Here is a 26,163-nt window from a genome sequence, read left to right on the forward strand (position 1 = left end):
TACATTAGGAAAAATTGCGGAAAATAATACAACCTTTGGTCCGTTCTTTTATAATAATACAACCTTTTGATTAATTCTTAATAATATAACCTTTGGGGGGTGTCAATTTTAAACAAGACATTACCCGTTGGTGACCTGTTTTTGAAGGTAACCGTGACACGTGTCATTGTTTTATTGGTTTTTCAATATAATTAATAAATTAAATAATTTTTATTATTAAAGAAATTAAAAAAAAAACCCAAACCACCTAACCACCACCACCCAGCCACCTCCTCTCCCCTCCCCCTTAACCCCGAATTTCCACCTTAACCCCAAACCACCCAACCACCACCACCCAGCCACCTCCTCTCCCCTCCCCCTAAACCTCGACTTTCCCCCTTAACCCCAAACCACCCAACCCCGACGCAAACCACTTCCCCCTTAACCCCCTTTCCTTCCCAACCACCACAAAAACCACCCTAATCCACGCAGCCGCCACCACAAAACCCCCCAAAACACCACAAAAATCACTCGATCCCTTTCCCAGATCCCGATAACCACCTCCCTCCCCTTTCGTTGCTCGAAAACCGCCCCCCTCCACTTCCCCTGTATCGAAAAAAATCCCCTGCATCAGTGTGGTGTTCGCGTCGCGATGAGGCTCGTGTGTCTGGGAAGGGATGGTGCTGGACGACGTACCGGCGCCGATGAGTTCGTCGTTGCGTGTGGGGGAGGGGGAGAGGAGGTGGCTCGAGGGTGGGAGATATGGTGGTTGGCTGGGTCGGGAAGAGGAAGGGGATGGGTGGTTTTTTTTTTATTTTTTTATTTTTAATTTGCTTAAATAATAAATTACAATTAATGTCTTAATTAGGAACTAATTTAATTTTAAACATTTTGTTAAAAATCAAAAATTAAAAGTTATTTATTTTTTTAAAAAAATTAATATTCAGACCAATTACATGACAACACGTGTCATGGGTAACCGGTTTTAAAGGTTACAAGTTTTTTGTCTTGTTTAAAATTGACACCCCCTAAAGGTTATATTATTAACAATTAATCAAAAGATTGTATTATTAAAAAAGAACGGACCAAACGGGGCCTTATGAATAAATAGGATTTCATATACTGTACGAAGTATTAAATCAATGTGGGCTAGCCACGTACAAGTTACTCCCCTGAAAAAACTCACCCAAAAAAAAAAATAAAAAAAAAATCGAAGGCAAGCATCGAAAATAACACCAGTATACAACCACCAATCTTCCACCACCACCAAGCTTTTACAAATCAAACAACAATGGCAGGAACCTCTCATCTTACCAAGAACATTTGTTCATTTTCTCTCTCCTCATCTCGCACTTCTATCCTCTTCAATTCCACCGTATTTTTCTCCAATTTCTTAGCTTGTAAACCTCGAATTAATACCAAAAACCTTGCCCTTAAATTAAATTATTCCACCAATTTTAATTTCAATTCCAATGTTAGAGAACGAACGACATTGGTTCGTGCCATGTCGTCGTCTTCGTCTTCGTCTTCGTCTTCTTTTGGGTCGAGACTTGAGGAAAGTGTGAAGAAGACAGTTACAGAAAACCCAGTTGTTGTTTACTCGAAAACTTGGTGTTCGTAAGTGCTTAGTTTGGATTATTTTTTTCATTGATTTGAGGTTTTTGTTTGAGTTTTTATCAATTTTATGACCATTTTGTTTGATTTTATGAATTGGGTTTGTTTCACAATTGGAAATTTTGATGGGGTTGAAGTGGGTTTTTGGTTCTTATATATTTATGTTTGTGAATTTTTGGTTGAAGGTATTCTTCTGAGGTGAAATCATTGTTCAAAAGACTTGGAACCGAGCCATTGGTTATTGAATTGGATGAATTGGGTATGTTTATTAGTTTATACTAAGTAATTTTTTTAATTTAGCATTAAGTATGAAATTCTATTCAAGTATTGTTGCATCAATTATGTTTATTGGTCTGTTGTTGATTGTGGTTGTTAATTTATTGTACTGGCTTCGGGCAATAGTTACTACATATGAAGAAAATATATACATATGCTCATTGTTAAAATGGTGTTTTATAAGGATGTGATTGTCACTGATTGTGCTTTAGAAATTGCCATATAGGTTCACCTTTCTTTCGAGTATGTTTCGATTTAGTGGCAGAGAATCGTGTAGGCCTGTAGGGTGAGTAGTCTTAATTTAAGGGAATAATGAACGATTGAATGTTTTAGTGAATGCAATCTAATGAGCTATGGCCTATGGGCATATTGGGAAGTGAATTGATTGGAGGAGGTTGTTAAAAGGTGTTGTGATATCAATTTTGGAGAAATGGGTAGTGCGAGACTATAAGTCATATTGTACAATTAGCTTTGAGTATTGGTGGCACTGGCAGTGATTTAGGATGAATGCCAATACTGGTGTTTGATATGTCACATTGCTTCATTGTTTTAGCATGCAATAGGCATGACACATGATTATGGAAGTAGTCGAGTTTAGAGTAGGATGCAGAATGCTGAGTTTAGTTATATGGTTTACCACGGTGCCTTTAAGAGGACATCCTTATGGGTGGAACCTTGGAAGTGTTTTCATGTATCTGTACCAGTTTATTGTAGATCAGCCTGAGTACGTGACAACAAGTCAAAAGCCAAATAGTCAGGGCCAATTTGTCAACAAATTGAATTAGTCAATTTCTGTGTGTGTTATTCTAACTAGTGAATCTTTCCACTTTTAAACTCTAGAGACCTTAGATAGGAAGAGATGAAATAGCATCTTTTGTGATGTACTTGTAAGTAAATCTTGGCTCAATTTTCAAGCATAGTGCAAATTTCTTAAAGTGAATAAAGTATATAACCAGGGGCTGAAACCGTTACAACTGCCCTTTCAGAAAAGGGTATGATTTTTGAAATTTTAGAACCTGAAAAGAATAGATTAAGAAAAACAAGTTAAAGGGGTGGTCTAATAGTTATTGGAAAATATTAGGTGGAGGATCCTGACCTTTAGTTAAACATGGAAGCTCCATCCCGCATCAAAATTCCCCAGTCTCTCAAGTAAGATAAAACGATTCTAATTTAATTCTCAATCTCGAGGATGAAGGAGGAGCTTGAGTGGTTAGATAGTGTAAATAATTGATAAGATTTGATAATTCATAAAGCTGGATTATACCACCAAATAGCAACATTAATATTTCTTGGGAAATTCTCAATTGTGACCCTTTGTGCTACACAAAAATAAATAAATGACCCTAAAATTTTTATCCCAAATATGACATTAATGAAAGTTTTTTGATTAAAAAAAATTAAACTATGAACCTATGGTTAGGTTTTTTTTTTAAAAAAAAATAAAGAAAAACAAAATTACACCCAGCTGCTGCCACCACCTCTACCCTCATCCTCACCCCAACCCGACACCCCCCACCAGACCCAAATCTGACTCCCCCATCAGACCCGACCCTGACCATCGCTCCTCCCACCATAACTTACGACCCTCCCTTTCTATCTCCTTTGAGTCTCTGACCTCTCCGCCAGCAACAACTATCAGCACCCGAAACTACCCCACCTACCCAAATCTGAAAGTGATTTCGGTTCAGGTGGGGGTTAGGGTTTCGGGTGAGGGTGGTTTCGGTTCAGCTGGTGGCGAGTGAGGGGGAGGCAAGAGGGGCTGAAAACGGGTCGGGGGAAGGGGAGGGGGGCCGGAAACGGGACAGTGGCAGGGGCTGCTGGCTGGGTTTGAGTTTCAGCTCTGGTGGGTTCAGGTTTTCGGTAGAGGTGGAGGCGGTGGGGGTGGCTAGGTTGACTTTTTTTTTTTGAAATAAACCTAACCATAGTTAATTTTAACTAATTTTTTTTAATTAAATAAGGTTATAAGTGGGATAAAATTCTTAAATGTGTAATTCAATTTCAAGAGGGTCATCATTTCCGTGTAGCACAAATTGAGAGTCACCATTGAGGATTTTCCATATTTCTTTTATGTAGTGTAGATAAATGCATGAGAGTTGATGTTAAACTTGTGATAGAAGAAGGAGAGAGAGAGAGAGAGAGAGAGTTGTTTTCATGAGTGTTTTTGATTTGTAATGGTCCCTTTATAATCCAAATTTAGGCTTGTGTATATCTTTCTTTTATTAGGATATTTTTATTTGATTTAGGATTTTGTTTTCAAATGTAGGGAAGCATTTGTTGAATTCCTTTTGAGTGTCATTATAAGTGTTTCATGGCTTCATTGTTTGTGAATTCACTCAACTGACTTCTACTTCAATAAAATCATGGAAGTCAATAGCCCAATGTTGTTGAATTGATAGCTTAGTCAGCAGAGGAGGATAGGAAAAACTCTAAATTTTTAAAACATAGAAGGGCTAAACTTCACATTGAACCTATGGTTTTTTTCTTGAATATAAATGCTATCTTTGATGACTAGCGAATGGTTTTCAGATTCCTCTGTTTGGATGGGTTTAGATCAAAATAATTAATCATTAGAAAACATTTAGTTGTTCATGGAAGATATTGTAGATCTTCAGGTGTTTTTTGCTCCTTGGATATTGATGAATGTTTTTTTTTTTTAAAAAAAAAAATTATTTTATATTGGTGGATAAGAATAGGTGTGGTGCTGGAATTTCCTTTTGTTATGAGGTCTAGTTAAGATGATATTGCAGACATTTCCTTTATATGGTCACAAGCCGATTGGTGTAATTTTCTCAGAAAATATTAGGAGACAATTTTTAGGGTGTAGGACTCTAGGTTTTGGCTTAATAACTGTATGTGCTGATGTTCCCATCAGAACTTCAATTTATTCAGTGAGAGCCTTAAACCTAGCAATGTTTTAACACTATTTTTTCAAAGATAAGATCTTATGATTGGTCAAGTGAAGTTGGGATTGAAATTCTGATTCATGATGAAGCTTATTAGTAATATTAAGATGAAGCAAGAGACTTTCAAAGATATCAATGAGGTATATAGGGTTATAAACATTGAAATCAGGAGTTTGAGAGTAAGAGATCTTTTGGAAAGCAACTTTAAAATTTTGGTTTGATGTAAAAGAAATTGGAATAAAGAGTTGTAAGTTTTCAGATTTTTTTGGAGAAGAATACAAGGGGCAGAGATCTTAATATTCCTTTCTTATTAGGCTTTGATTTTGGCTTTATCTTGGTGGATTTTGTGAGGCCTCCTTGCCCTCTAGCTGTATAATAAGCTATATTTTTTTTATCTTGAAAGTAGTTGGTATGAAGGAGTGGATGAGAGTAACTCCAACAGTTTAAGAAAGGAGTTTATTTTATTCTAAGTTGTATATTGAGGTGTACAAGTAAATAATCACACTCTGCTGTTAGGATTGTGAGACTTAGGAATCTAAGGCACGTTCAGAGACTTTTTTGCAGAACTTCTTTGAAAAGTAAAATGATGGCTGCTCTATGTTAGGAGAACTCTTGTAATATTGTTGGCCTTCTCCAATTCTCTTTTGAAATTTGTGTTTATATGCAAAATATTGCTACATGTGCTGATGAGGCATTATATATTTTACTATAAAGAGAAGGGAGCAATGAATGGATTTCAAGTTGGACTATGAAAAGACTCATATAGAGCTAGTTGTTTGTTGAAGAATATATTGTACAAAATTTAGTAATTTGGAGCATTTTAGTTGTTTTTTTTTTGTATTTGTGAATGTGTATCTATGTTTACCCGTTATCCATAAGCTGTTATTTGTGAACTTAACTGGCCATTGCTACATGTGTAATCACCCAAGCCTATATGGGTAGCCGCCCATCACTTGTAAGTTACTAGTCTGTACTTAATATGGCGTTTACTCATGACCTTTCTGAGTTACCAATCATTACTATCAAGTAAGAGCATTGCTAATGTTTAATCATGAGGCTTTCTTATAAGCAAGTGAAAATATCAAGTAAGTAGCTCAACACCAGTGGTAAATAGAAAATAATGTCTGAAAGTAGTATTAGCTCAAACAAGCTGACAGGTTGAGTTTCTTTTTTCTTTCTCTTTTTATCTTTTAATTAAGAAAAGCAAACTCCACTTAATATGTGATATTTGGATTACAAATTTTACTATATTTAATCATTTATTTATATTTTGCTAGATAATACGTGTTATAGCTAAACATTAGAGTACTTAGCAACTTGAAAGTATAGTAGCTTAAAATTTGATATGGGAAGGCATATTTCAATGTATTGCCTTGCTCTAATTTCCCATTACTTACCATGGTTGTTACTTTTGACCTGTGAAAGCAATACCAATGACAAGTTACAAAGCCTACAGTACTCTGGCCTTGCCACATCATAATTTTAAGTTGCTAAACTTTCTTTTACAAAGTACTCTTAACGGCTAGATATTTAAAAAAATTATGGCATGCAATTAAACAAATAAATTAAATAAGTTTTGTTATCCACATGTCACATTTTAAGTGGAGTTTGAGGCTTTGAGCTACTTCTGCTTTCAAAGTACACTTTTTTTTATTTTTTATTTTATTTTTTATTTTTTATCCTTCAATGGTGAGCAACTGAGCAACCTACATGATATGTTATTACTTATTTGTAAGCAGTTTCTAAAAGTAACCATTCGAGATTGACAGAACATTTAAATTCCTTACTATAGGGAATATGGTTGTTCAAGCTCCTTAGAGCGAGGAACATGAGCCTAGTGCCACCTATATGAGCCTTGTTTGCATATCTTTCCAAGTGTCAAATATAAGTTGTGTAATGGTGGAAAATTATGCTTTCTTACTTCTTCGTTTAAAACATTTTGGCTGATTTTCATTTCAAATTCCCTTAGATAGTGTTTGGAATTAATGAATTCAACTATGGAATCTAAAAGCTTGAATTCCAATTCCAAATATGCTGTTTGGGAAAAGCTAATAAGTTAAATTCTAGAATTTTCAAATACCACTGATGCTGTATGGAAGTGGCATTTTAATTATGGAATTGCCACTTATCTAAAGAAAACATTTTCATATCGAATCTTTCACAATACAAGGATGTAGAGCATCATATTCCTAGAAAACAACAAATTTGAAAAAATAAAAAATAAGTCAATATTGTAACCACAATACTATTTGTGAATTGGAAGTATAATTACTCATTAATATGGGTGAAGATGTAGTAGGGTTAAAAGGAGTTCTATGATATTTACTAGCTTTAATAGAGAGAAATGAAGGCATATTTTCTAGAGAAAAATAGTGTGTTATACGAAATAGGGAGGAGAAGCGAACCTTGAACCATCAATGGCTGAATTTAGGGGAGGAGGGAGATACCGAAGTTGCTTCCCATACAATGTGATTCAGGTGGGAGAGAAAAACAGACGAAGAGAATGAATAAAATGTGCTTTTGGTGAAAAGTTTTAAATGACAACAAACAATGTGTCATTGGAATTACATATTCATGGGCTGGTGGGCCTCTAGCCTTAAATATTCAGGCCAATTTCAGAATTGCAAATTCTTTTGTTCCAAAACACCTCAATTCACCCTATTCCAGAAATTTTGACTGAAATTCTAGCATCCAAACACAACATTAGACTAATTTTTGATATATGTTGTTTTGATTTTTCAAGCATCCGCCTGACCAGAGTATATGGATGATTGAGATTCTGCTGCTTTCTCATGCATCTCCTCCAACAATTTGTCAGAGAGTCCACATTCCAAATGGACCAAATCCTTTTCTCTACATTATAAATGATTCTGTCATCCTAAGCATGGCAACGATTGTATTTCACTATGGTTTTTGGTGAACTTGGTACTAAGGTCTAAGGACAGTAAGGCCAAAACAATTACTGGCTTTGCAATGTGCTCCAGTAGTAATGGATCAAGGAAGCACCTATTAAGACTGTTATAACAGTCTTCTTGCATGCTGATCAATTGGTTTGATGTATCTTGATTATTTATCATTTAGTCTAAATGCTATAATGCGTGATGTCAGTCGAATTTAAGTAGCTATTCACTACCCAGCTTTTATAGATTTGTCGCTTCAATATTCTTGTGTGCCTAAAAGATTGAAAGCCGAGGTGCTTGATATATGACAACCAGTGACTTGTTAAACTATCTTTTCATTCATTCAATTGCATCTGATCACAGTACTGTTTTGATTAAACATGACAAAGAATGGATTTACGTGGTTACTGGGCTAAATATATGCATATCCATACCTGCTGCTTTGCACACTCATATTCATTGTGACTAATTTTGTGGATATGGTAAAGCCTAGATCATTGGAAGAGAACACTAGATTTCTTCTTATGTTTTTGCTCTTGAAATAGATACTTTGCTCTAACCATTCTTTATGTCAGTCATCAGTAAAATTGTGGTTATATCTGATGAGAATTATGGGTGCTCTTGTTGAATGAGTACTCTTGTTGAGTTTGGCTGTTATTTTTTGTATCGCAATGAAATGATCAAGTAATACATAATGGAATATTTGCTTCACTTATTGTTGATTATTGCTGGCTGATATGTATATTGCTGGGTGAGGGAACAACCATCTTCAGACTTGTGAGCAAAATTATTCTTAGATATATAAGCTGATAAGCACCTGTAAGTGGTAATTAGTATTGGTAGAGATTCAAACTTTATGAATCATTGTATTTGATAAAACTTGATTTGCTGGCATATTAATCTCTTGATCTGTCAGGTGCTCAAGGGCCTCAACTGCAGAAGGTACTGGAGAGGCTTACTGGTCAATACACTGTTCCAAATGTTTTTATTGGTGAGTGGTCTTGAGATAAATTCTTTTGATCTGTTTCATGATCACAGTATGTCCATTACTTGAGGTACAAGATGAAACATATAGTTTCTTGATTCCAAGTGATTCATCTTCATCATAAACCAATGTTTTGTTGTTTAATGTCTGTGGTTTTGGCCTTTTGGGTATGAAATTATTTTTTTCTCCGCTTTATTTATGGAGGAAAAAAAAAAACTTACACGGAAATTCGTATTTGCATGCATCATTTTTGTCTTTCAAGATCAGCTCTCTAGCAGTGCAGTATTAGACATCTTAGCATAAGAAATTATGTTTGCTTGCAGTCAGCTACACATATTATTTTAAATAGATATGAACTAGCTTATTCAATTACTTTCAAAGGGTTGCATTTGTCGGCAATCACGCCTCACCAAACCTCATAAACATGGAAAATTTTCTTTTTTAGACTGTCTTTCAAGTTTAATCCTTTTTTTTTTGCAATCTTTATCTGATTTACTAATATGATTCAATTGCTTATACATCCTCTTCTATTGTCTGACCAGGGGGCAAGCACATTGGCGGCTGTTCAGGTAATAATAGATTATTATTTTTTGGTTTTTCTTTTTTCTTTTTCTTTTTTTTTTTAATTTTCATTTTAAATTTATTTTTTTATATTTTTATCAGTTGCAATAGCTACGTGTCTTGTGAATTTCTTTTTGGGTTTGCTTGAATTTTGAGCTCTAGGCAGCCTAATTTATTTACCTTGAAACTGATAGCCATCGCCCAATCGTCTGAAATGCTCTAAAAATTTTGTATGCTTCATAACCATCCTAATGTTTCATTGTTGGATGGATGTATTAATTATTTCCTTTATTGGTTTATGCAGAAACTGTGAAGCTTTACCATAAAGGAGAGCTTGAGCCATTGCTTTCTGAGGCAACTGCCAAATCATCATAGAGCTAGCAACTCCAAAGCCCACTTAACCAGAGGCGTTGACCTTTCCTTGCAAGATATGCTCATCTTTGCTCTCTGAGAGCTGCATGTTTTTTCATTCTTGTTGATTTATTTGTGAAAATATAGCTATTGAAACTGTTAGGCAATAATTAGATTTGTCATAGGTATCACACATTACATTTTCAAACCAATTCTTACATGAAATTGAATCATTGAGTTATTGAATATATCAAATAGTAGGTAAAATATGACAGTTTGAAAATCCATTTGAAGAAGCTGATGCTAGGATTCCGTCTGATACTTCTGTCTCTCACTTTCTCTTCACCTTTAGTTGGTAGTCTTTGTACTGGGATGAAATTTGAATGGTGGTCTTTTATCTCTTTCTTTCTTTTGACTGGCCTATTATTTGGTAATATCCTTTAATCAGGGTGCTGGAGCTGCAGTAAATCGCTCTCTTAGCCCTCTGAAGTAGGTCAACATCTTATCATTATCTGGTAAGCTCTCATTGATCTCTGGAACTTGCTTAAATCTCTTGCTCCAAGCCAGTAACTTGGGAAACTCATCAGATTCCAGTAGTTTGATTCCTGCTGCTTCTTGCATTAATTCTAGCCAGCAAGCAATCCATCCTAAGCATATATCAGCATACCCAATTTGATTCCCACCGAAAAAATTCTTCTTTCCCAACCCTTTATCTTCTATTATATGGAGTAGTTCTTTAGCTTCTTTCGCGAGCTTCTCTTGGGCTTCCCCAGCAGCTCGGAAATAAGAATAGAATGTTGGGCTCTGCATCATTTGTAAGATCTACTTAGGTATTAAAATATCTTTTGGAATCTCATGTTTGATTTAAAACAGGTGCAAAAAGTTCAGGAAAAACATGAACTGAATATTAAGTTTGGTTTTTGGATTAAGAAGTGTTATTTATTTTACTCATTTACTATCAAATTGTATTTCTTAATTCTGTAGAGGATGATCTTAGATTATGTTACTATGTGAACACTATAAGTCTATAACTAAGCTGTTAGATTGTTATGTTGACTCCTTGTATAGTTGAGTGTTGATTATCTGAGTTTAATGGTCAGATAAGAGAAATCTTATTTTAACAGAGTTAAGGGGAAAAGAAAAAACAAGAAACATTTGATTCTACCTTATCTTCTAGAAATTCAGCCCAAAATCGCGCTATGGCCTTCTCATAAGGATCAGCTGATAGCAGGGGATTCTGAGGCCAAACCTCATCTATGTACTCGAGAATAATAATTGATTCTGCTATAGGTTTTCCATTATGAATGAAGACTGGTATTCTCTGATACACTGGGTTATGTCGTATAAGCTCATCACTCTTGTTTGCTATATCCTCTTCTGTATAATCATATTCGACACCTTTGAGTTTCAAAGCCCAGATAACTCTATGACAGTAAACACTAGACCAAACTCCCAGTAGTTTAACTTCCTTCATTTCTGTTATGTTGGTGAAATTGTGGATTTTTTCAAATGAAATCTTGGATTTGTTAATTCAAACTTTTTTTTTTCAAGGTAAGCTTATGATCTGAAAGTTCTGCTTTATTGCTGCTGTTTCTTTTTGACTATTTTTATGGCTTGGACATTTTCTTGGTTTAAGAAACTGACGTTTAAGATGTTAATAAATTTTTTTTTTTTTTTTGACAACAGCAAAAGAGACAGATGTTAATAAAGTTAAAGTTAGGTTAGGTGATGCAATTTTGTGGACCACTTGTATTGTTATCTAGTTTCTCTAATGATGTGACAAACAAGGGTTTTCTAATAGGCTACAAGAATTTTTATAATTGAGTTCTTATCTGAGTTTTTTTGCTGAAGTAATAGAGAAGAATTTGCCCTTAATCCCTGAAATTTAATGCTTGTCGTCAAAGCATATTTATTTGGTGGGTTGAAATGCTAGTTTATCAGCAGAAAGCAAAGTTGCAAAGGCAAAAGGCTGGATACTTTTTCGGGTTTACATCCAGAATTAGTTGCTTTCATTGTGTTATATTAGGAATCAGGGTTTACTTTCACTTTATACGTCTCTGATAAATTGATGATTCACTAATTTCTGGTTTTAGTTCAGTTGATACTAAAGGTTCACAGATACATTTTATTCAGCAGGAAATGCAGGACATACATTTTATCCACCTGACAGTCCTACCCTCAGCTGTTGTTACCTGACATAAACATCTCCCTAATATGCTTGTAATATTCATACATTTCTTCTCGGTCAGGCAGGTTTTCCTGGATTACCGATACATTCTTAAAATTCTCTGCCCATAGTTTCAAACGAGGAAAATGGCTGCCTTCAAGTATTCTAACACCAACTACTTTTTCAATTGTTTCAAACCACCAAGCAAGCCACCCACAAGCCAAGTCCATCAGCCCTACCTTGTTGCCGCCAAAGAACTTCTTGTCTCCTAGATCTTGCTCTTCTAAGACCTTGAACAGCTCCTTGCCTTCTTCTATTGCTTTTAGGTGGTCTTCTCCCGAAGCAATGAAAAATGCTCGAAATACAGGACTGATCTGCAATATTTAAGACAGTCCTAACTTCAAGTTTACTAACTTAACACCCGTAATTAAGATAGTCCTAACTTCAGGTTTACAATTTAACACCGAACAAGCTTTTTGATAGAATTTAGTAAAGTCTTAATGAGTCTTCTGTGTTGAGTCAAGATACGAGTTGTGTTCGAATATATAAAGGAAGAAGCTCAGATCATTGGCAAATTTCTCTGATTAGATTTAGTAATTTGACTTAAATTTTGATGGGGTAAAGTGGATTTTTATAACGGATTGAACCGATTTTTGCTTTAGGGTAAGTAAGCCTATTTTTATTTTGTGAAATATACAATAATACTCCCTCTATCCCAAAATAAATTATCCATTCTCTTCGTAATACAATTTCACTATGTTCGCTAAGAATTTATAATTTATAATATGATTAAAAAAATCTAAGAAACTTGAAGGAAAGCACAAATTATAGGGAAAATGGCAAAAAGCAATAAAAGGAAGTAATTTACCGTATCCTCAACAAACTTGGTCCAAAACCGAGCAACAGTCCTCTCATGAGGATCTTGTGGAAGGAGATGATGTTGAGGCCATGTCTCTTCAATATACTCTAGGATAACATTCGATTCCGAGATCGATTTTCCGGCATGAATAAGCACCGGAACTTTCTTGTACACAGGGTTGCTCTTCAAAAGCTCATCACTCTTGTTAGAAAGATCTTCTTCAACATATTCATATTCCACACCTTTGAGTTTCAAAGCCCATATTACCTTATAACAATAAGGACTTGGCCATGCTCCCAAAACCTTCACTTCTCCCATTTTTCTTACTTATTTTTACTTACTTTCTTGATATTTTAGCTTAAATTTCTTTGTAATTTTGTCTTTAATACTCAATTAATTTTGAATTTTCTATATAAGAAGGTGACTGAATTACTTGAGTCAACTTGACTAAGTATTGTTTATTAACTTAATTTGTTGTCTAATTAGTCAAATTTTTTTGTTTGGTCAATAACCCAACGACTTTTTTGCTTTAATAATCAGCCAATAAGAAGTATCAGCTACCTCAGCTTGCCTAATACTGATCAAAGCTTTTTTGGTGCAGCAGACCACACGGTGTGGCCTGCTGGCAAGTCAGTAAAAATAACGGATTATGCGCGCATAACGTGGTTACTGTTTCACTCGTATAACGGAGTTACTGGTTTTGTCAGGGTTACTTGTATTTTTTTTTCAGAGGTTACTTGTATTTTTTTTTCAGGGGTTACTTGTATTTTTTTTTTCAGGGGTTACTTGTATGGATTACTTATTTAGAGGTTACATGTATTATTCAGGGTTACTTGTATTATTCAGGGTTACTTGTATTTTTTTTAGGGGTTACTTGTATGGATTATTTATTTAGGGGTTACTTGTATTTTTTTTTTCAGGGGTTACTTGTATTTTTTTTTTCAGAGGTTACTTGTATTTTTTTTTTTTCAAGGGTTACTTTTATGGATTACTCATTCAGGGGTTACTTGTATTTTTTTTTCAAGAGTTACTTGTATTTCTTTTTTTAAGGGTTACCTGTATTTTTTTTTTCAGGGGTTACTTGTATAGATTAATTCAAGGGTTACTTGTATGAGTTACTTATTCAAGGGTTACTTGTATGAGTTACTTATTCGACATGGGTTACTTATATGAGTTACTTCAAAGGTTACTAGTATGAATTACTTATTCAAGGGTTACTTGTATAAATTACTTATTTAAGGGCTACTTGTCATTTATTCAAGGGTTGCTTGTAAGCCCCATACCAAACCAGTAACACCCTACAAGTAACCCTTGAGCAAAACTAGTAACACCTTACAAGTAACCCCTAACCAAACCAGTAACACCCTACAAGTAACCCTTGAGAAAAACTAGTAACACCCTACAAGTAACCCCTAACCAAACCAGTAACACCCTACAAGTAACCCTTGAGAAAAACTAGTAACACCCTACAAGTAACCCCTAACCAAACCAGTAACACCCTACAAATAACCCTTGACCAAAACCAGTAACACACTACAAGTAACCCCTTACCAAAATCACTAACACCCTACAAGTAACCTACCCCTGACCAAACCAGTAACACCCTCACTAAACCAGTAACACCTAACATGTAACCCCTAACCAAACCAGTAACACCCTACAAGTACCCCTGACTAAGATTCCACGAAGAAAACGAGCTCACATTTCTTTGGTTCTCATCGATTTCACTACTTCAAATGTTGTTGATGATCTTAAGGAAAATTAATCACAATTTTTCACAGCAATTTGACACCTAATTTCTACAATTTTGGGCTTAAATTGCAGCAATTTGGCAAAGAGGAGAGAGAAAATGGGTGGAGTAGAGATATGGTTGTTGGTGATGTGTGGTTTGGGTTGTAGATGAAGCTAAGAAAAGTGGAGAGAGAAAATGGGTGGAGTAGAGATATGGTTGTTGGTGATGTGTGGTTTGACTTGGAGAAGAAGATAAGAAAAGAGAAGAGAGAAGAGTTGTGGTATTTAAAAAAAAAGAAAAAAAATTTGTGGCTGGCCACACCGTGTGGCCAGCCAAATACAAAAATTTGTGAATGTTTTTACTGATTTGAGGCCCAAATATTTGGGCACGTGCAGTATTGGGTAAGGGCACACACTAGTTACTTTTTTAAAGTAATTTTTAACTGTTTCATCTACGCTAACATTATTGTAAAAGAAAGTTTTGGAAATAGCTTATGGAGCTAGCTGAGCTTTGTTGTGTTCATCCAAATATCCAACATATAAAAATTTCTAACACTAGCAGTAGCAGGAATAATTTATTGTTCTCTCCAAGTCCTGATACATGTTTTAAGTCACCATCGCAATTGCTTTAATTTGACTATATTGTGTTTTAAAAATTTCAGAAATGGCTGCTCTAAAAATCCTTTTTGCTGTTTTTCATTCTAAGCCAGAGCAATAGGAAGGGAAAAGGAGATTGTTGGAGCAGACCGTCAGGTATATATATATATATATATATATATATATATATATAGGTGGATTAGGTGGGTTATATTTCAAATTACTATGTACAGGTGAAAAAAAAAAAAAAAAAAATCCCAAACTCTAAAGATGAAAAGTACTTATAAGAAGTAATTAAAGTGTGAAGAAAACATACTTTCAAAAGAGAGAAAGTGGAGAGCGTGTACTTTTTAGAAATAGAAAATAGAGTGAGAAAGTAGTACAAATTTTTAAATGGACTTGGTTCACACTAATTTATTATGAATCATCAAAATTAGTGACAATATGATTGTTTTATTAATAAAAAAAAAGTTACTAAATAAATATAAAGGTTATTATGTTGAAAAAAAAGTTAGTGTGACATTATAAAATTTATAAGAGATTAATTTTTTAATGAAATTTTTAATATAATGGTCAATATGAATAATAAAGATCACTATGTTAAAATTAGGTCACTATTCAACATTATGTTGTACTTTAAGTTCATAATAACATTAAAGATCACACAAATTTTTAAAAACGTGACTATGTGTAGGGAATATTTCAAGCATTACCCCAAACTTGAACCCCACTGTGGTCATACACTAAAGCACGGTGGCGTCCAAAGGGAAAGAAGATAGAGCAAAAGAGTCGCCAACAAGTTTTAGGAACTTGTAAACCGTTCACGAGGTGAAGGATACACCCCTTAACGATCCAGGAGATCGTCAACTCCAATAGGTCTGGAACCATAACTTGTAGTTCGGGGATGAAGGTACAAATCCAATCAAAAAGTGACTGAACCTGCCATAATAATAGGCCTCTACTTTATTCTGGTTGTATTCATGTGCACTTTCTGACTAACATGCAATCAATAGGTTTAACCCTAAACATGTTTATCTATGTTGACTGAATATTAATGCACAAATAAAACTATTAGTGGCGATCACTTGAACTATAATCATATTTACCCAAAACAAGATTATTAATATGTTTATTAAGCGTGATTACAAGTACAAATTCCCTTTAAGCATACATAAAAAGAGTGATCAAGCAATAAATAATAATAAGCATCAAGCAACATAATAATCATAACAATAATTAACAATTATAAAAATAATAATCATAATTAAAATAATCATATTTATCATCACTATTAGAAAAATACAAAAAGACACCGAGCCATGTCCACCGATTTTTAAAAACCGGTGGGGAAAAAATGGGCGGGAATAGGCTTTTTTAAATTGCCACCGGTTCAAACCAAACCGGTGGCATGTGTGATAAAGGCCACCGGTTTGAACCGGTGGGAATTAGCTGTGTTAAACCTAACTCCTGCAGCCCTACCCTTCTTATTTCTCCCTCTTTCCCCTATTTTTTCTTTCTCTTTCCTTCTCGTCCTCTCTCTCACTCTCTCCTCTCTCCTCAATGGCAAAACCAGATCAAACCACTACTCTCTTTCTCTCTTTGCACCATTTTTATTACCTTCACTAACCTCCATTGTTTCTCATCAATGTCATCTTCTCCTTGCTCTTCCACCTCCTCTTCCTTTGATGAATTTGACGACGATTCTATTCTCCTAATTCGAAGATGGCGAACCCCAGAAACCAAGTATATTCTATTATTTCCTTTTAATTGTGCACTTTTGATTAATCGATTTTTATTTTTCGTGTTTTCCCCTAATTTTATTGGTGTTATATGTTTTGATTCTATCAACTGAGATCTAGGGTTTCTGGGTTTCTAATAAGATGGGTGATAGATCTGGGTTAGTTGGGTGGTTTAAGGTGTTTTGGTTCGGATTAGGTGGGTTTAGGTGATAATTTTGGTTAGTTGGGTGGTTTCGGGTTAGGTTGGTTAAGGTGGGTTCGGGTTAGGGTGGGTTAAGGTGGTCGGTTTGGTGTGTGGGTTTGGGTTAGGGACTTAGGGTGGGTCAAGGTGGTCGGTCTAGTGTGTGGGTTCGGTTTGGGGTGGGTTAAGGTTGTGTGTTTGGGTTAAGGTGGTGGATCTGGTGGGTTTAGGTGGTGCATGTGGTGGTTAAGGCGGGTTAGTTGGTTAGACGTGGTGGCTGTTCAGTGAATCAAAAATTCAAAGTCTCCATTCCTTTCCCTGTTCTGCCTCGACCTTGAATATCTAAATCGTGGTATGAATCACATAATTTAGTTTTTATAGGGATTTGGATAATCAAATTAATTGTATTAATGGGAAAGCATTTGTTTACTTCTTGTTTCAGAGGTATTGTCACACTGTCCTTGAAAAGGGTTCAGAAGCTGAGTTTTTTGAAGAGTTGGGTCCTAAAGCTATGGTTGCTTTTGGTAATTTCTGAGTTTAGCTCTATCTTCCAGCATTTGAATTTATGTACTACGCATATGTTTATTTCTCAAGCTTCATAGATGCATCATTTTTGCTCAAATTATAGGCTATTCCACTTATTTGTTCTTGGTGTGTTAATTGAGGGTGGTGGAATGGGAATGGGAGCTGGTCTGTTAGAAAGAGCAATGGGTGGACTTGTTCTTGGAGAAGTGATGGATGATGCTTTTGATGTTGATTGTGATTTCTGATTGCGATTCGATTTTTGATTGCTCGTTTGCTGAAGATCTATCTTTATATGGTTTAGTTTCAATTTTGTTTTTTTTTTTTCATTGTTAATTTCTGATTGTTCTGGTCCAATGACTTTGGACCTTAGTGTATGTTGCATATATTACTGTATTCGTCCTTTAATTTTATTCCATTGTTCTTGTTAAGTCGTTTATTTGATTTGAGTTTGTCCCATGCTACATACAAATGCTCAATAGTCCACTACATTCCTCTCACATTAATTAATTACATATTAATTGTTAATACTTTGCAAAGTTTTAATGTAGATGTTCGGTATAATTAATTGAAAATATGGTAAATTATGGAGTAATTTTTTTCAACCTAGCTAATACATCATTGATTCCATTCTTAATGGCGTAAAGTAGTTATTGAAATATAATTTTCAACTATTGGAGGAAAAAGCCCCTAAATTTAGTCTTTACTTTAGGTTTGTAAAATTGCACTTATGTTGGATTTTTCCGTGATGATCAAGCTATTGTGTATAAACTTAGGTCGGCTCCTCACTTATAAGTATATGTGATTAGCTTGTCTTTTATTAGCCTGTCTTAGTTTACGAGAGAAACATTGATTTGAAAGAAAAAAATCAATTAAATTTGAGAGACGAATTAAAAAGTTGTCAAGGAAAATTTGTTACGATGGATGTTTACAATACTAATAGTAATAATAGTAAGGTGTTTGACGAATTTTACGACATGTTAAAGGTGATACAAGAATCCGGCCGTCAAAACCCCAAGGCGGCTTCCGCGGTGGTCCGTATTGGTGAGCACTACGAAGATATGTTGGCTAATTTACAAAACATGAAGATACCCTTCAGTGGTGAAGAATGCTTCGGACAATACGTAGATTTACACGAGTGCCACAACAGGTTTATTAATTCTAAATTTGGTTGTGATGGTTGTTTTTGTTATTATTAGTTTCTATGATTGGCTTTATCATTAGTGCATCACCACTAAGAAGAATATGATAAAATCAACGCATCCATTATATATAAAGGGCACTCATGTAAAATCATGTCATTACTCCTATAAAGGGTTGAAAGTTTTCGGATAATGTGATTAGTGACAACTAATGTGGTCACGTGGACAATCAACTAATTTAGTTGATTAAAGTCTTCAGGGATAAATCTTAAAAACATGAGATTGAATCCCTTCACCATTATAAAGACATCTAGAGAGGTATTTAAGAACAACTTGAATGCTTTTACCTAAAAAAAATACAAAAAGAACAACTTGAATGCGACAATTTTCTTATTTAATTGCCCTTTTACTCTGTATATGTCTAACCTTTGAAAGGAAAAAATATTTCTTATATCCAATTCAACTACACTCATTGTAATAGGGTAAGCCGGTATGACTCAATTGTAATTTGTGTGAATCTATGTAAATGCTGTATAGATAGTTTTTGACTGACGTCTTCTCGTGAAAAGAATTTTTAAAGAGAAATTTGTTGTGCTGTTTTGCTTACTACTGCCTAGCGATAATCTTTACAGGAGTTTTTACATTGCTATAACATGTCATGATTGGCAGCTTTTTAAAAAGAATTAATGTTTTAGTCTATTTCTGATTCAATTGTGCATGTGTATGTCCATTGTTACACTTTGGGAAATATTTGTTTCTGTGCAAGTTGTTAGTATAGGATTGATAATAACCCTTGCCTGATTGCTAGCTACCAAATCAGCTCGGTCAAAATCTAAATTTAGTGAGCTCGTGTCAAGCTCAAGCTTGGTCTGAGACCGTAATGTACTAAGGCACTAAGCTGTGCACCACTGCACCACTTTGCTAGGCATTGCTCATGAACTGGAATCTATGATTGATTGTTTGAATTTAAAGAGTAGATGAGATATGATTAAAAAAAAAAAAAGGATTTTACAAACTGACTATTCTGATCATCCCTCATTCTGAGCTTCTGACCAGGTGATGCTGTTGTGTGATTATGGTTCTGTTTCTTGTTTCAAAATGACTATTAAGTTCACAAAGTCTAGGGTTGTTTTATTCCAGATCCATGTACATGCACAAGCACAAGCCTTAGAATGACAAGTAGAAAACTCTCATGTTCATTACAATGTACTATTATCTGTCTTTAGTGATAAAATTACGATGTGTAATCGGGTACGATTCTTGTAGCTTTTTACTAGAATGAAGTTGAGGTTGGGGAGGCACTTGCTGAAGCTATTCAAGTTGGGCTTGTCAAAAGGGAGGATCTTTTCATAACCACTAAGGTTAAGTGAGGACAAAATTTCTTATTTTGGGAGGAACTTTGATCATCAGATGACATTTACACTCACTTATCATGTATAATCCTATTGCAGCTGTGGAGCTCTGACCATGGACATGTACATGAAGCGTGCAAAGACAGTTTGAAGCAACTTCGACTTGATTATATATATGGATCTGTACCTAGTTCACTTACCTGTAGCCACAAAGCATACTGGTAAAATTCAAATTCTTGCCTCTTGAATGATGAATTGCAATTTTCTTTTGGAAGTGTATGAGATGGACAAAAGCAATATTCATAGAGTCATAGTCTCATACTTGTATATAAAGTATGTAAATGTTTAGGAGCTATGCATGTCTACTTGTCTAGGATTTTACATGAAGACTTTTTTTTATTAATATCCTTAAGCCAGTAGTTGCTTTGCTCATATACTGACATACTGTATTATATGTTTTTAGTTTTGGCGCTTCAAAGTCACTGAAAAAGCTGATACCGATAATGTTCTTCTCTTGTGGATTTCAGAAGATCATGTAGGAATAATGCAAAAATTTGTTAAACTAAGATATGGGGCTGCTTCTGTGCTGGTGTTCCGCTTCTGTGCTGGCGTGCTGCTCCATATATGCGCTGCTGCTGCTGTTCATCACTTCTGCTACTGTGTAGCTTCATATTTTTTTTACCTTGTAATTTATTTTAAAATTTTAGACAAAAATAGTAATATTACATCATTTTTTATGAAAATATGTAACTTTATATATATATTAGTGTTTATTTATCAATTTAAGTGAAAAAAATGCAAAAAAAAAAAATATTTATTTATTTTTGCCATTATTGGCACCGGTTTTGAACAGGAACCGGTGCCAATAACCCCATAAAAAATCAGGAAAAGTTATTGCCACTGGTTAACCGGTGGCAAAAATATATATTGCCACCGGTTAATCGGTGGCCATACTTGTTTTTGCCACCGGTTTTGAACCGCTGACTTTGCATCAGACTATTGCCACCCCCCAAATGTACATCGGTTCAAAACCGGTGTCATAGGGGGGTTTTGAACCGGTGGCCAAATGCTTTTTTCTACTAGTGCATAATCATGTTAAAGCATAATAATAGCAAGATCCTACGCATGATACTAACAAGATTAATAACAAACCCTAGCAAGTCACTAAACATCAAAGATCAAATATATAGCCCTAACAGGATATTAACATGATATTAGAAGGAGAAAAGAAAGCATCGTAGGAATCACAATTGTCATATTTGATATTAGAAATTATAGTTATTACCCTAAACATGATACTAGGAAGATCAAAACATCATAACATGACACTAGTGTAGACACCCATTTGTGTCTCCCCAAAACCAAACCCAGTGATGAGTACCTTTCACGTCGAATCATAATCGAATGAAGTGAAAGTGTGGAAAGTTTAGTGTTGCGGATAGTTTTAATTTTTTTTCTCTTCTCTCTGTTTTTGAAAACTTATTTTAAGAAAACAGTCAATCCAGTTTGGTTGTTCCATGATATGGGTCCAATAGTAGTGTAGTTGAATGGGGCTTGACAAGAGCTTTCCAACGATATTTTATAAGCCCAATTCCGATGAATATTGAGGATGTTATGACCAGTTTACTAAACTGGGCCCGGTTTGAGCCTTATATGCGGCCCAATTATCTAGGGGAGGGCCTAATATAGATTTATCATTCCTAATGCAATTAGGAATGGTTTTAGGCTTCTAGATTCTTCTAGAAGGTTCTTTTCATTCCTAATTCAATTAGCATTGATAAATTAACTTTTGTTGACTTTTTAGAGTTTTAATTAAAATCAAAGAGCATTTTTGAGGAAGATACGATTTTATCCTCCTGTACGGCAATTTTATCTGATTTTAAGAAAACGCGTGATTTTCTAAATCAGCGCCAAACGCCAGCTGTAGCGCTTGGCACCTGGCGCCAGTAAACCAGCGTTGGCGCTAATTCAATTTTATGTGCGACAGACTCTGTTTTGATATTTCTGAGGGTTTGGTCCCAAATCTCTCTTTCCATTATTTAATTTAACTGTTGTTTATTATTTTCCTTGAAGTTACTAACCTGTGTATTTTGTTATTAGAAAGACGTACGAGGCATCAAAGTAAGTATTTTAATGGTTTTTATTGATGTTATGATGTAGAAATCATGTTTAGGTTGTTATTATGATATTCCTAGTATCATGTCTAGGGTAACTTTAATATTAAATATGATTGTTACGATGCCTTTTATGTTCTTCCTAATATTTATGATTGTTAGTATCATGTTAGGGTTAAAGATATGATTTTTATTGCTTAGTGACATGCTAGGGTTTGTTATTAATCTTGTTAGTATCATGCCTAGGATCTTGCTATTATTATTATGCTTTAACATGATTATTATGATTATTTTTATGATTCATGGTTATTATTATTATTTATTATTATTATTATGTTGCTTGATATATTTATTTTTATTGCTTGATCATGCCTTTATGCATGTTTAAAGAGAATTTGTACTTGTAATCACGCTTAATAAGATATTTAATAATCTTGTTTAGGGTTAATTCGATTATAATTCAAGTGATCACCAATAATAGATTTATTTGTGCATTAAATTCAACCAACATAGATAAACATGTTTAGGGTTAATCCTATTGATTGTATGTTAATCAAAAAGCGCACATGAATACGATCAGAATAAAGTAGAGGCCTATTATTAGGGCAGGTTCAATCTCTTTTAGGTTGGATTTGTACCTTCATCCCCGAACCCTATTTGGTTCAAGACCTTTTGGAGTTGACGATCTCTTGGATCGTTAAGGGGTGTAACCTTCACCTTGTGAACGGTTTAAGTTCCTAAAAAAAACTTGTTGGCGACTCTTTTGCTCTATCTTCTTCCCTTTTGGATGCCACCGTACTTTAGTGTATGATCACAGTGGGGTTCAAGCTAGGGGATTAACGCTTGAAATATTCCCTACAACTAGGGATCAAAATAATAATCTAAGCATGATTTCTATATCATTACATCAATAAATCAATTAAAGCACTTACTTGGATGCCTTGTATCTCTTTCTAATAACAAAATACACGCGTTAGTGTAGACACCCAAATGTGTCTCTCCAAAACCAAACCCGGTGATGAGTACCTTTCACGTCCAATCGTAATCGAATGAAGTGAAAGTGTGGAAAGTAAAGTGTTGCGGATAGTTTTAATTTTTTTTCTCTTCTCTATGTTTTTGAAAACCTATTTTAAGAAAACAGCCAATCCAGTTTGGTTGGTCCATGATATGGATCCAATAGTAGTGTATCTGGATAGGGCTTGAAAAGAGTTTTCCAATGATATATTATAAGCCCAATTCCGATGAATATTGAGGAAATTATGGCCAAATTACTAAATTGGGCCCGATTTGAGCCTTATATGCGGCCCAATGATCTAGGGGAGGGCCTAATATAGATTTATCATTCCTAATGCAATTAGGAATGGTTTTAGGCTTCTAGATTCTTCTAGAAGGTTCTTTTCATTCCTAATTCAATTAGCATTGATAAAAATTGACTTTTGTTGACTTTTTAGAGTTTTAATCAGAATAAAAGAATGTTTTTGAGGAAAATACGATTTTATCCTCCTGTACGGTTAATTGCTATCTGATTTTAGAAAACGCGTTAGAAATTTAATTAGCGTCTGGCGCCTGGCGCTAACTTTTTTTTTGCGCGTCAGAACTATGTTTCGGTTTTCTATCTTTTTGGCTGATTTTCTCTATAAATAGCCTTCTAAAAACTCCGTTTTCACTCATCTAGAACCTTTAATCTACAATCATCAATTCTCTAGTTCTCTAAATTTTTCTCTAAGCTAAAGCTTTTCTCTCTCTTCTAAACCTACCCCCTTTTTTCTTACAAAATTCCGCATTCACAACACCTAGATACGCCTAGCATTATTCGAAGTTGCCTTCGCCCTAGACGTGAAAGGTTTTAATTTATGAGGGTTTGGTCCCAAATCTTTATTTCAATTATTTAATTTAATTGTTTTAATTATTATTTTCCTTGAAATTACTAACGTGTGTATTTTGTTATTAGAAAGAGGTACGAGGTATCCAAGTAAGTGCTTTAATGGTTTTTATTGATGTTATTATGCAGAAATCATGCTTAGGTTGTTGTTATGATTCCTAATGTTATGTTAGAGTATTTTGATCTTCCTAATATCATGTCTAGGGTAACTTTAATATCAAGTATGATTAAAAGTATGATGCCTTTTATGTTCTTCCTAATATTTTTTATTGTTAGTATCATGTTAGGGTTAAAGCTTTGATCTTTATTGCTTAGTGACATGCTAGGGTTTGTTATTAATCTTGTGAGTATCATGCCTAGGATCTTGCTATTATTATTATGCTTTAACATGATTATGATAATTATGATTATTTTTATTTTGATGATTATTATTATGTTGCTTGATTTTATTTATTGTTATTGCTTGATCACGCCTTTTATGCATGTTTAAAGGGAATTTGTACTTGTAATCACGCTTAATAAGATAATTAATAATCTTGTTTAGGGTTAATTTGATCATAATTCAAGTGATCGCCAATAATAGTTTTATTTGTGTATTAATATTCAACCAACATAGATAAATAGGTTTAGGGTAAACCTATTGATTATATGTTAGTCAGAAAGTACACATGAATACGATCAGAATAAAGTAGAGGCCTATTATTAGGGCAGGTTCAATCTCTTTTAGGTTGGATTTGTATCTTCATCCCCGAACTACCAGTCATGGTTCAAGACCTATTGGAGTTGACGATCTCCTGGATCGTTAAGGGGTGTAACCTTCACCTCGTGAACGGTTTACAAGCTCCTAAAACTTGTTGGCGACTCTTTTGCTCTATCTTCTTTCCCTTTGGACACCACCGTACTTTAGTGTATGATCACAGTGGGGTTCAAGTTTGGGATAATGCTTGAAATATTCCCTATAGTTAGTAATTTCAAGGAAAATATAAAATCAAACAATTAAATCAAATAATTGAAATAGAGATTTGAGACCAAACCCTCAGAAAAAAAAACCTTTCATGTCTAGGGCGAAGGCAACTTCGAACTTTGCTACGTGTTTCTAGATCTTGTGAATGCGGAATTTTATATGCAAAAGGCTAGTTTAGAAAAGAGAGAGAGAGAGAGAGAGAGAGAGAGAGAGAGAGAGAGTAATCAAGAGATTCTTTGATGGGAGTTGGTGATTTTCGATGATTGAAAACGGAGGTTTTAGGAGGCTATTTATAGAGAAAATCAGCCGGATATGATAAAAAAAAAACGAACTAGAGTTTCGAAAAGAATAAAACAATGGGCGCCAAACGTTGTACACTAGCGCCAGACGCCAGATCTAGCGCCAGACGCTAAGCATGGCGCTAGGCGCTGGTCCTGTCGTCAGACGCTGGAAACAAGTTTCCACGCGTTTTCTTAATTTGATAAATTTTAGCCGTACGAGAGGGCAAAATCGCATTTTATTTTAAAACACTTCTTTTATTCTGATTAAAACTCTAAAAAGTGAACATCCCATAAAATATGTTTTACTTCCAGTTAGGCCCTAGAAGGTTTCCTCGTAAAATCTTGTTGTGTTCTTTAAGTTCCTTTTATGTTTTGTTTTTAATTTCCGCATAAGTTTCATAATTGGAACCTACTACTATTCACTCCCCTCTCATAGTAGTTCATCTAAACTAACATCCCATAAAATATTCAGTTCAGTTTAGCTCAGTTCAGTCAATCAGAACAGACCCGAACTTTCATTAATTTATTGTAAGACGGATTGTTTGGTTCAGTTGAAAATTAGAACTTCCCATAAATTGTAAAATTATGGGAATTAAATTCCTATAATCAAATTCATGGGAATGTTAAGTTATCCTTATAAACTACAAAAGTTATCGTTTTTGGAACATATTTTCCCTTAAACAACACTTATAAATTAATCATATTAGTTATCATATCAAGTGTTAATCATATTAGTTATCATATCAAGTATCTATTAGAAATTACATATTAAAATACAATCCAACTCGTTATGAATTAAAAATTACCCTTGAATGGATTAAAGCTAGTATTAAAATTGTTAAAGCTAACTTCAAATTGACTATCATACAATGAAGTTAACGTAAACACGCCTTAAACAAGATTTATTGACTTATCATTTGCGAGTATATATGTAACTGTTAAGGAGATTCATTGCAAAAAAGTAACTTTGCAAATTTGATAAATGTTAGTTTTGTAACATGCAAAACCTATCAATTTGATACATTTATCAAAACTAGGGGTGCTCCACGCGCGCGTTGTGCGC

General features: G+C 34.5%; 3 protein-coding genes and 1 long non-coding RNA gene across 6 annotated transcripts; 2 read left to right on the top strand and 2 right to left on the bottom strand.

Annotated features, from left to right (window-relative positions):
• Positions 1–631: 631 nt before the first annotated feature.
• LOC110728062 (monothiol glutaredoxin-S10-like) lies at positions 632–9,817 on the top strand. Its single transcript, XM_021907678.1, has 5 exons — positions 632–1,596; positions 1,779–1,852; positions 8,589–8,663; positions 9,200–9,226; positions 9,523–9,817. Exons 1-5 carry the CDS (start codon positions 1,271–1,273, stop codon positions 9,591–9,593), a joined length of 573 nt encoding a protein of 190 aa, XP_021763370.1. The 5' UTR covers positions 632–1,270; the 3' UTR covers positions 9,594–9,817.
• Positions 9,729–11,208, bottom strand: LOC110728059 (glutathione transferase GST 23-like). 2 transcript variants are annotated; one of them, XM_021907674.1, is made up of 2 exons: positions 10,735–11,208; positions 9,729–10,391 (listed from the first exon to the last, which is right to left on the bottom strand). In XM_021907674.1, exons 1-2 carry the CDS (start codon positions 11,041–11,043, stop codon positions 10,014–10,016), a joined length of 687 nt encoding a protein of 228 aa, XP_021763366.1. In that variant the 5' UTR covers positions 11,044–11,208; the 3' UTR covers positions 9,729–10,013. The 2 variants fall into 2 exon arrangements, with proteins under 2 accessions (XP_021763366.1, XP_021763367.1); XM_021907675.1 differs by having other exon boundaries at positions 9,729–10,373; positions 10,735–11,198.
• A 23-nt stretch (positions 11,209–11,231) lies between these two features.
• Positions 11,232–12,984, bottom strand: LOC110728060 (probable glutathione S-transferase). Its single transcript, XM_021907676.1, has 2 exons — positions 12,605–12,984; positions 11,232–12,110 (listed from the first exon to the last, which is right to left on the bottom strand). Exons 1-2 carry the CDS (start codon positions 12,911–12,913, stop codon positions 11,748–11,750), a joined length of 672 nt encoding a protein of 223 aa, XP_021763368.1. The 5' UTR covers positions 12,914–12,984; the 3' UTR covers positions 11,232–11,747.
• Positions 12,985–16,412: 3,428 nt separating this feature from the next.
• LOC110728063 lies at positions 16,413–20,648 on the top strand. 2 transcript variants are annotated; one of them, XR_002512637.1, is made up of 6 exons: positions 16,413–17,195; positions 17,286–17,367; positions 18,352–18,515; positions 19,774–19,868; positions 19,959–20,080; positions 20,323–20,648. It is a non-coding gene; the product is annotated as an uncharacterized LOC110728063 (long non-coding RNA). The 2 variants fall into 2 exon arrangements; XR_002512638.1 differs by having other exon boundaries at positions 20,387–20,646.
• Positions 20,649–26,163: the final 5,515 nt, after the last annotated feature.

This window comes from Chenopodium quinoa, unplaced genomic scaffold, assembly GCF_001683475.1.
Source record: "Chenopodium quinoa cultivar QQ74 unplaced genomic scaffold, ASM168347v1, whole genome shotgun sequence".
Lineage (NCBI taxonomy): Eukaryota > Viridiplantae > Streptophyta > Magnoliopsida > Caryophyllales > Amaranthaceae > Chenopodium > Chenopodium quinoa.

What these genes read in the sequence shown, in the direction of transcription:
- LOC110728062 (XM_021907678.1), top strand. Translation starts at nt 1,271, where the DNA reads ATGGCAGGAACCTCTCATCTTACCAAGAACATTTGTTCATTTTCTCTC. An exon ending in TACTCGAAAACTTGGTGTTC is followed by an intron (nt 1,597 to 1,778) that starts GTAAGTGCTTAG and finishes TTTTGGTTGAAG; the next exon opens with GTATTCTTCTGAGGTGAAAT. An exon ending in GCACATTGGCGGCTGTTCAG is followed by an intron (nt 9,227 to 9,522) that starts GTAATAATAGAT and finishes TGGTTTATGCAG; the next exon opens with AAACTGTGAAGCTTTACCAT.
- LOC110728059 (XM_021907674.1), bottom strand. Translation starts at nt 11,043, where the DNA reads ATGAAGGAAGTTAAACTACTGGGAGTTTGGTCTAGTGTTTACTGTCAT. An exon ending in CTGAATTTCTAGAAGATAAG is followed by an intron (nt 10,392 to 10,734) that starts GTAGAATCAAAT and finishes ATACCTAAGTAG; the next exon opens with ATCTTACAAATGATGCAGAG.
- LOC110728060 (XM_021907676.1), bottom strand. Translation starts at nt 12,913, where the DNA reads ATGGGAGAAGTGAAGGTTTTGGGAGCATGGCCAAGTCCTTATTGTTAT. An exon ending in CCAAGTTTGTTGAGGATACG is followed by an intron (nt 12,111 to 12,604) that starts GTAAATTACTTC and finishes TAAATATTGCAG; the next exon opens with ATCAGTCCTGTATTTCGAGC.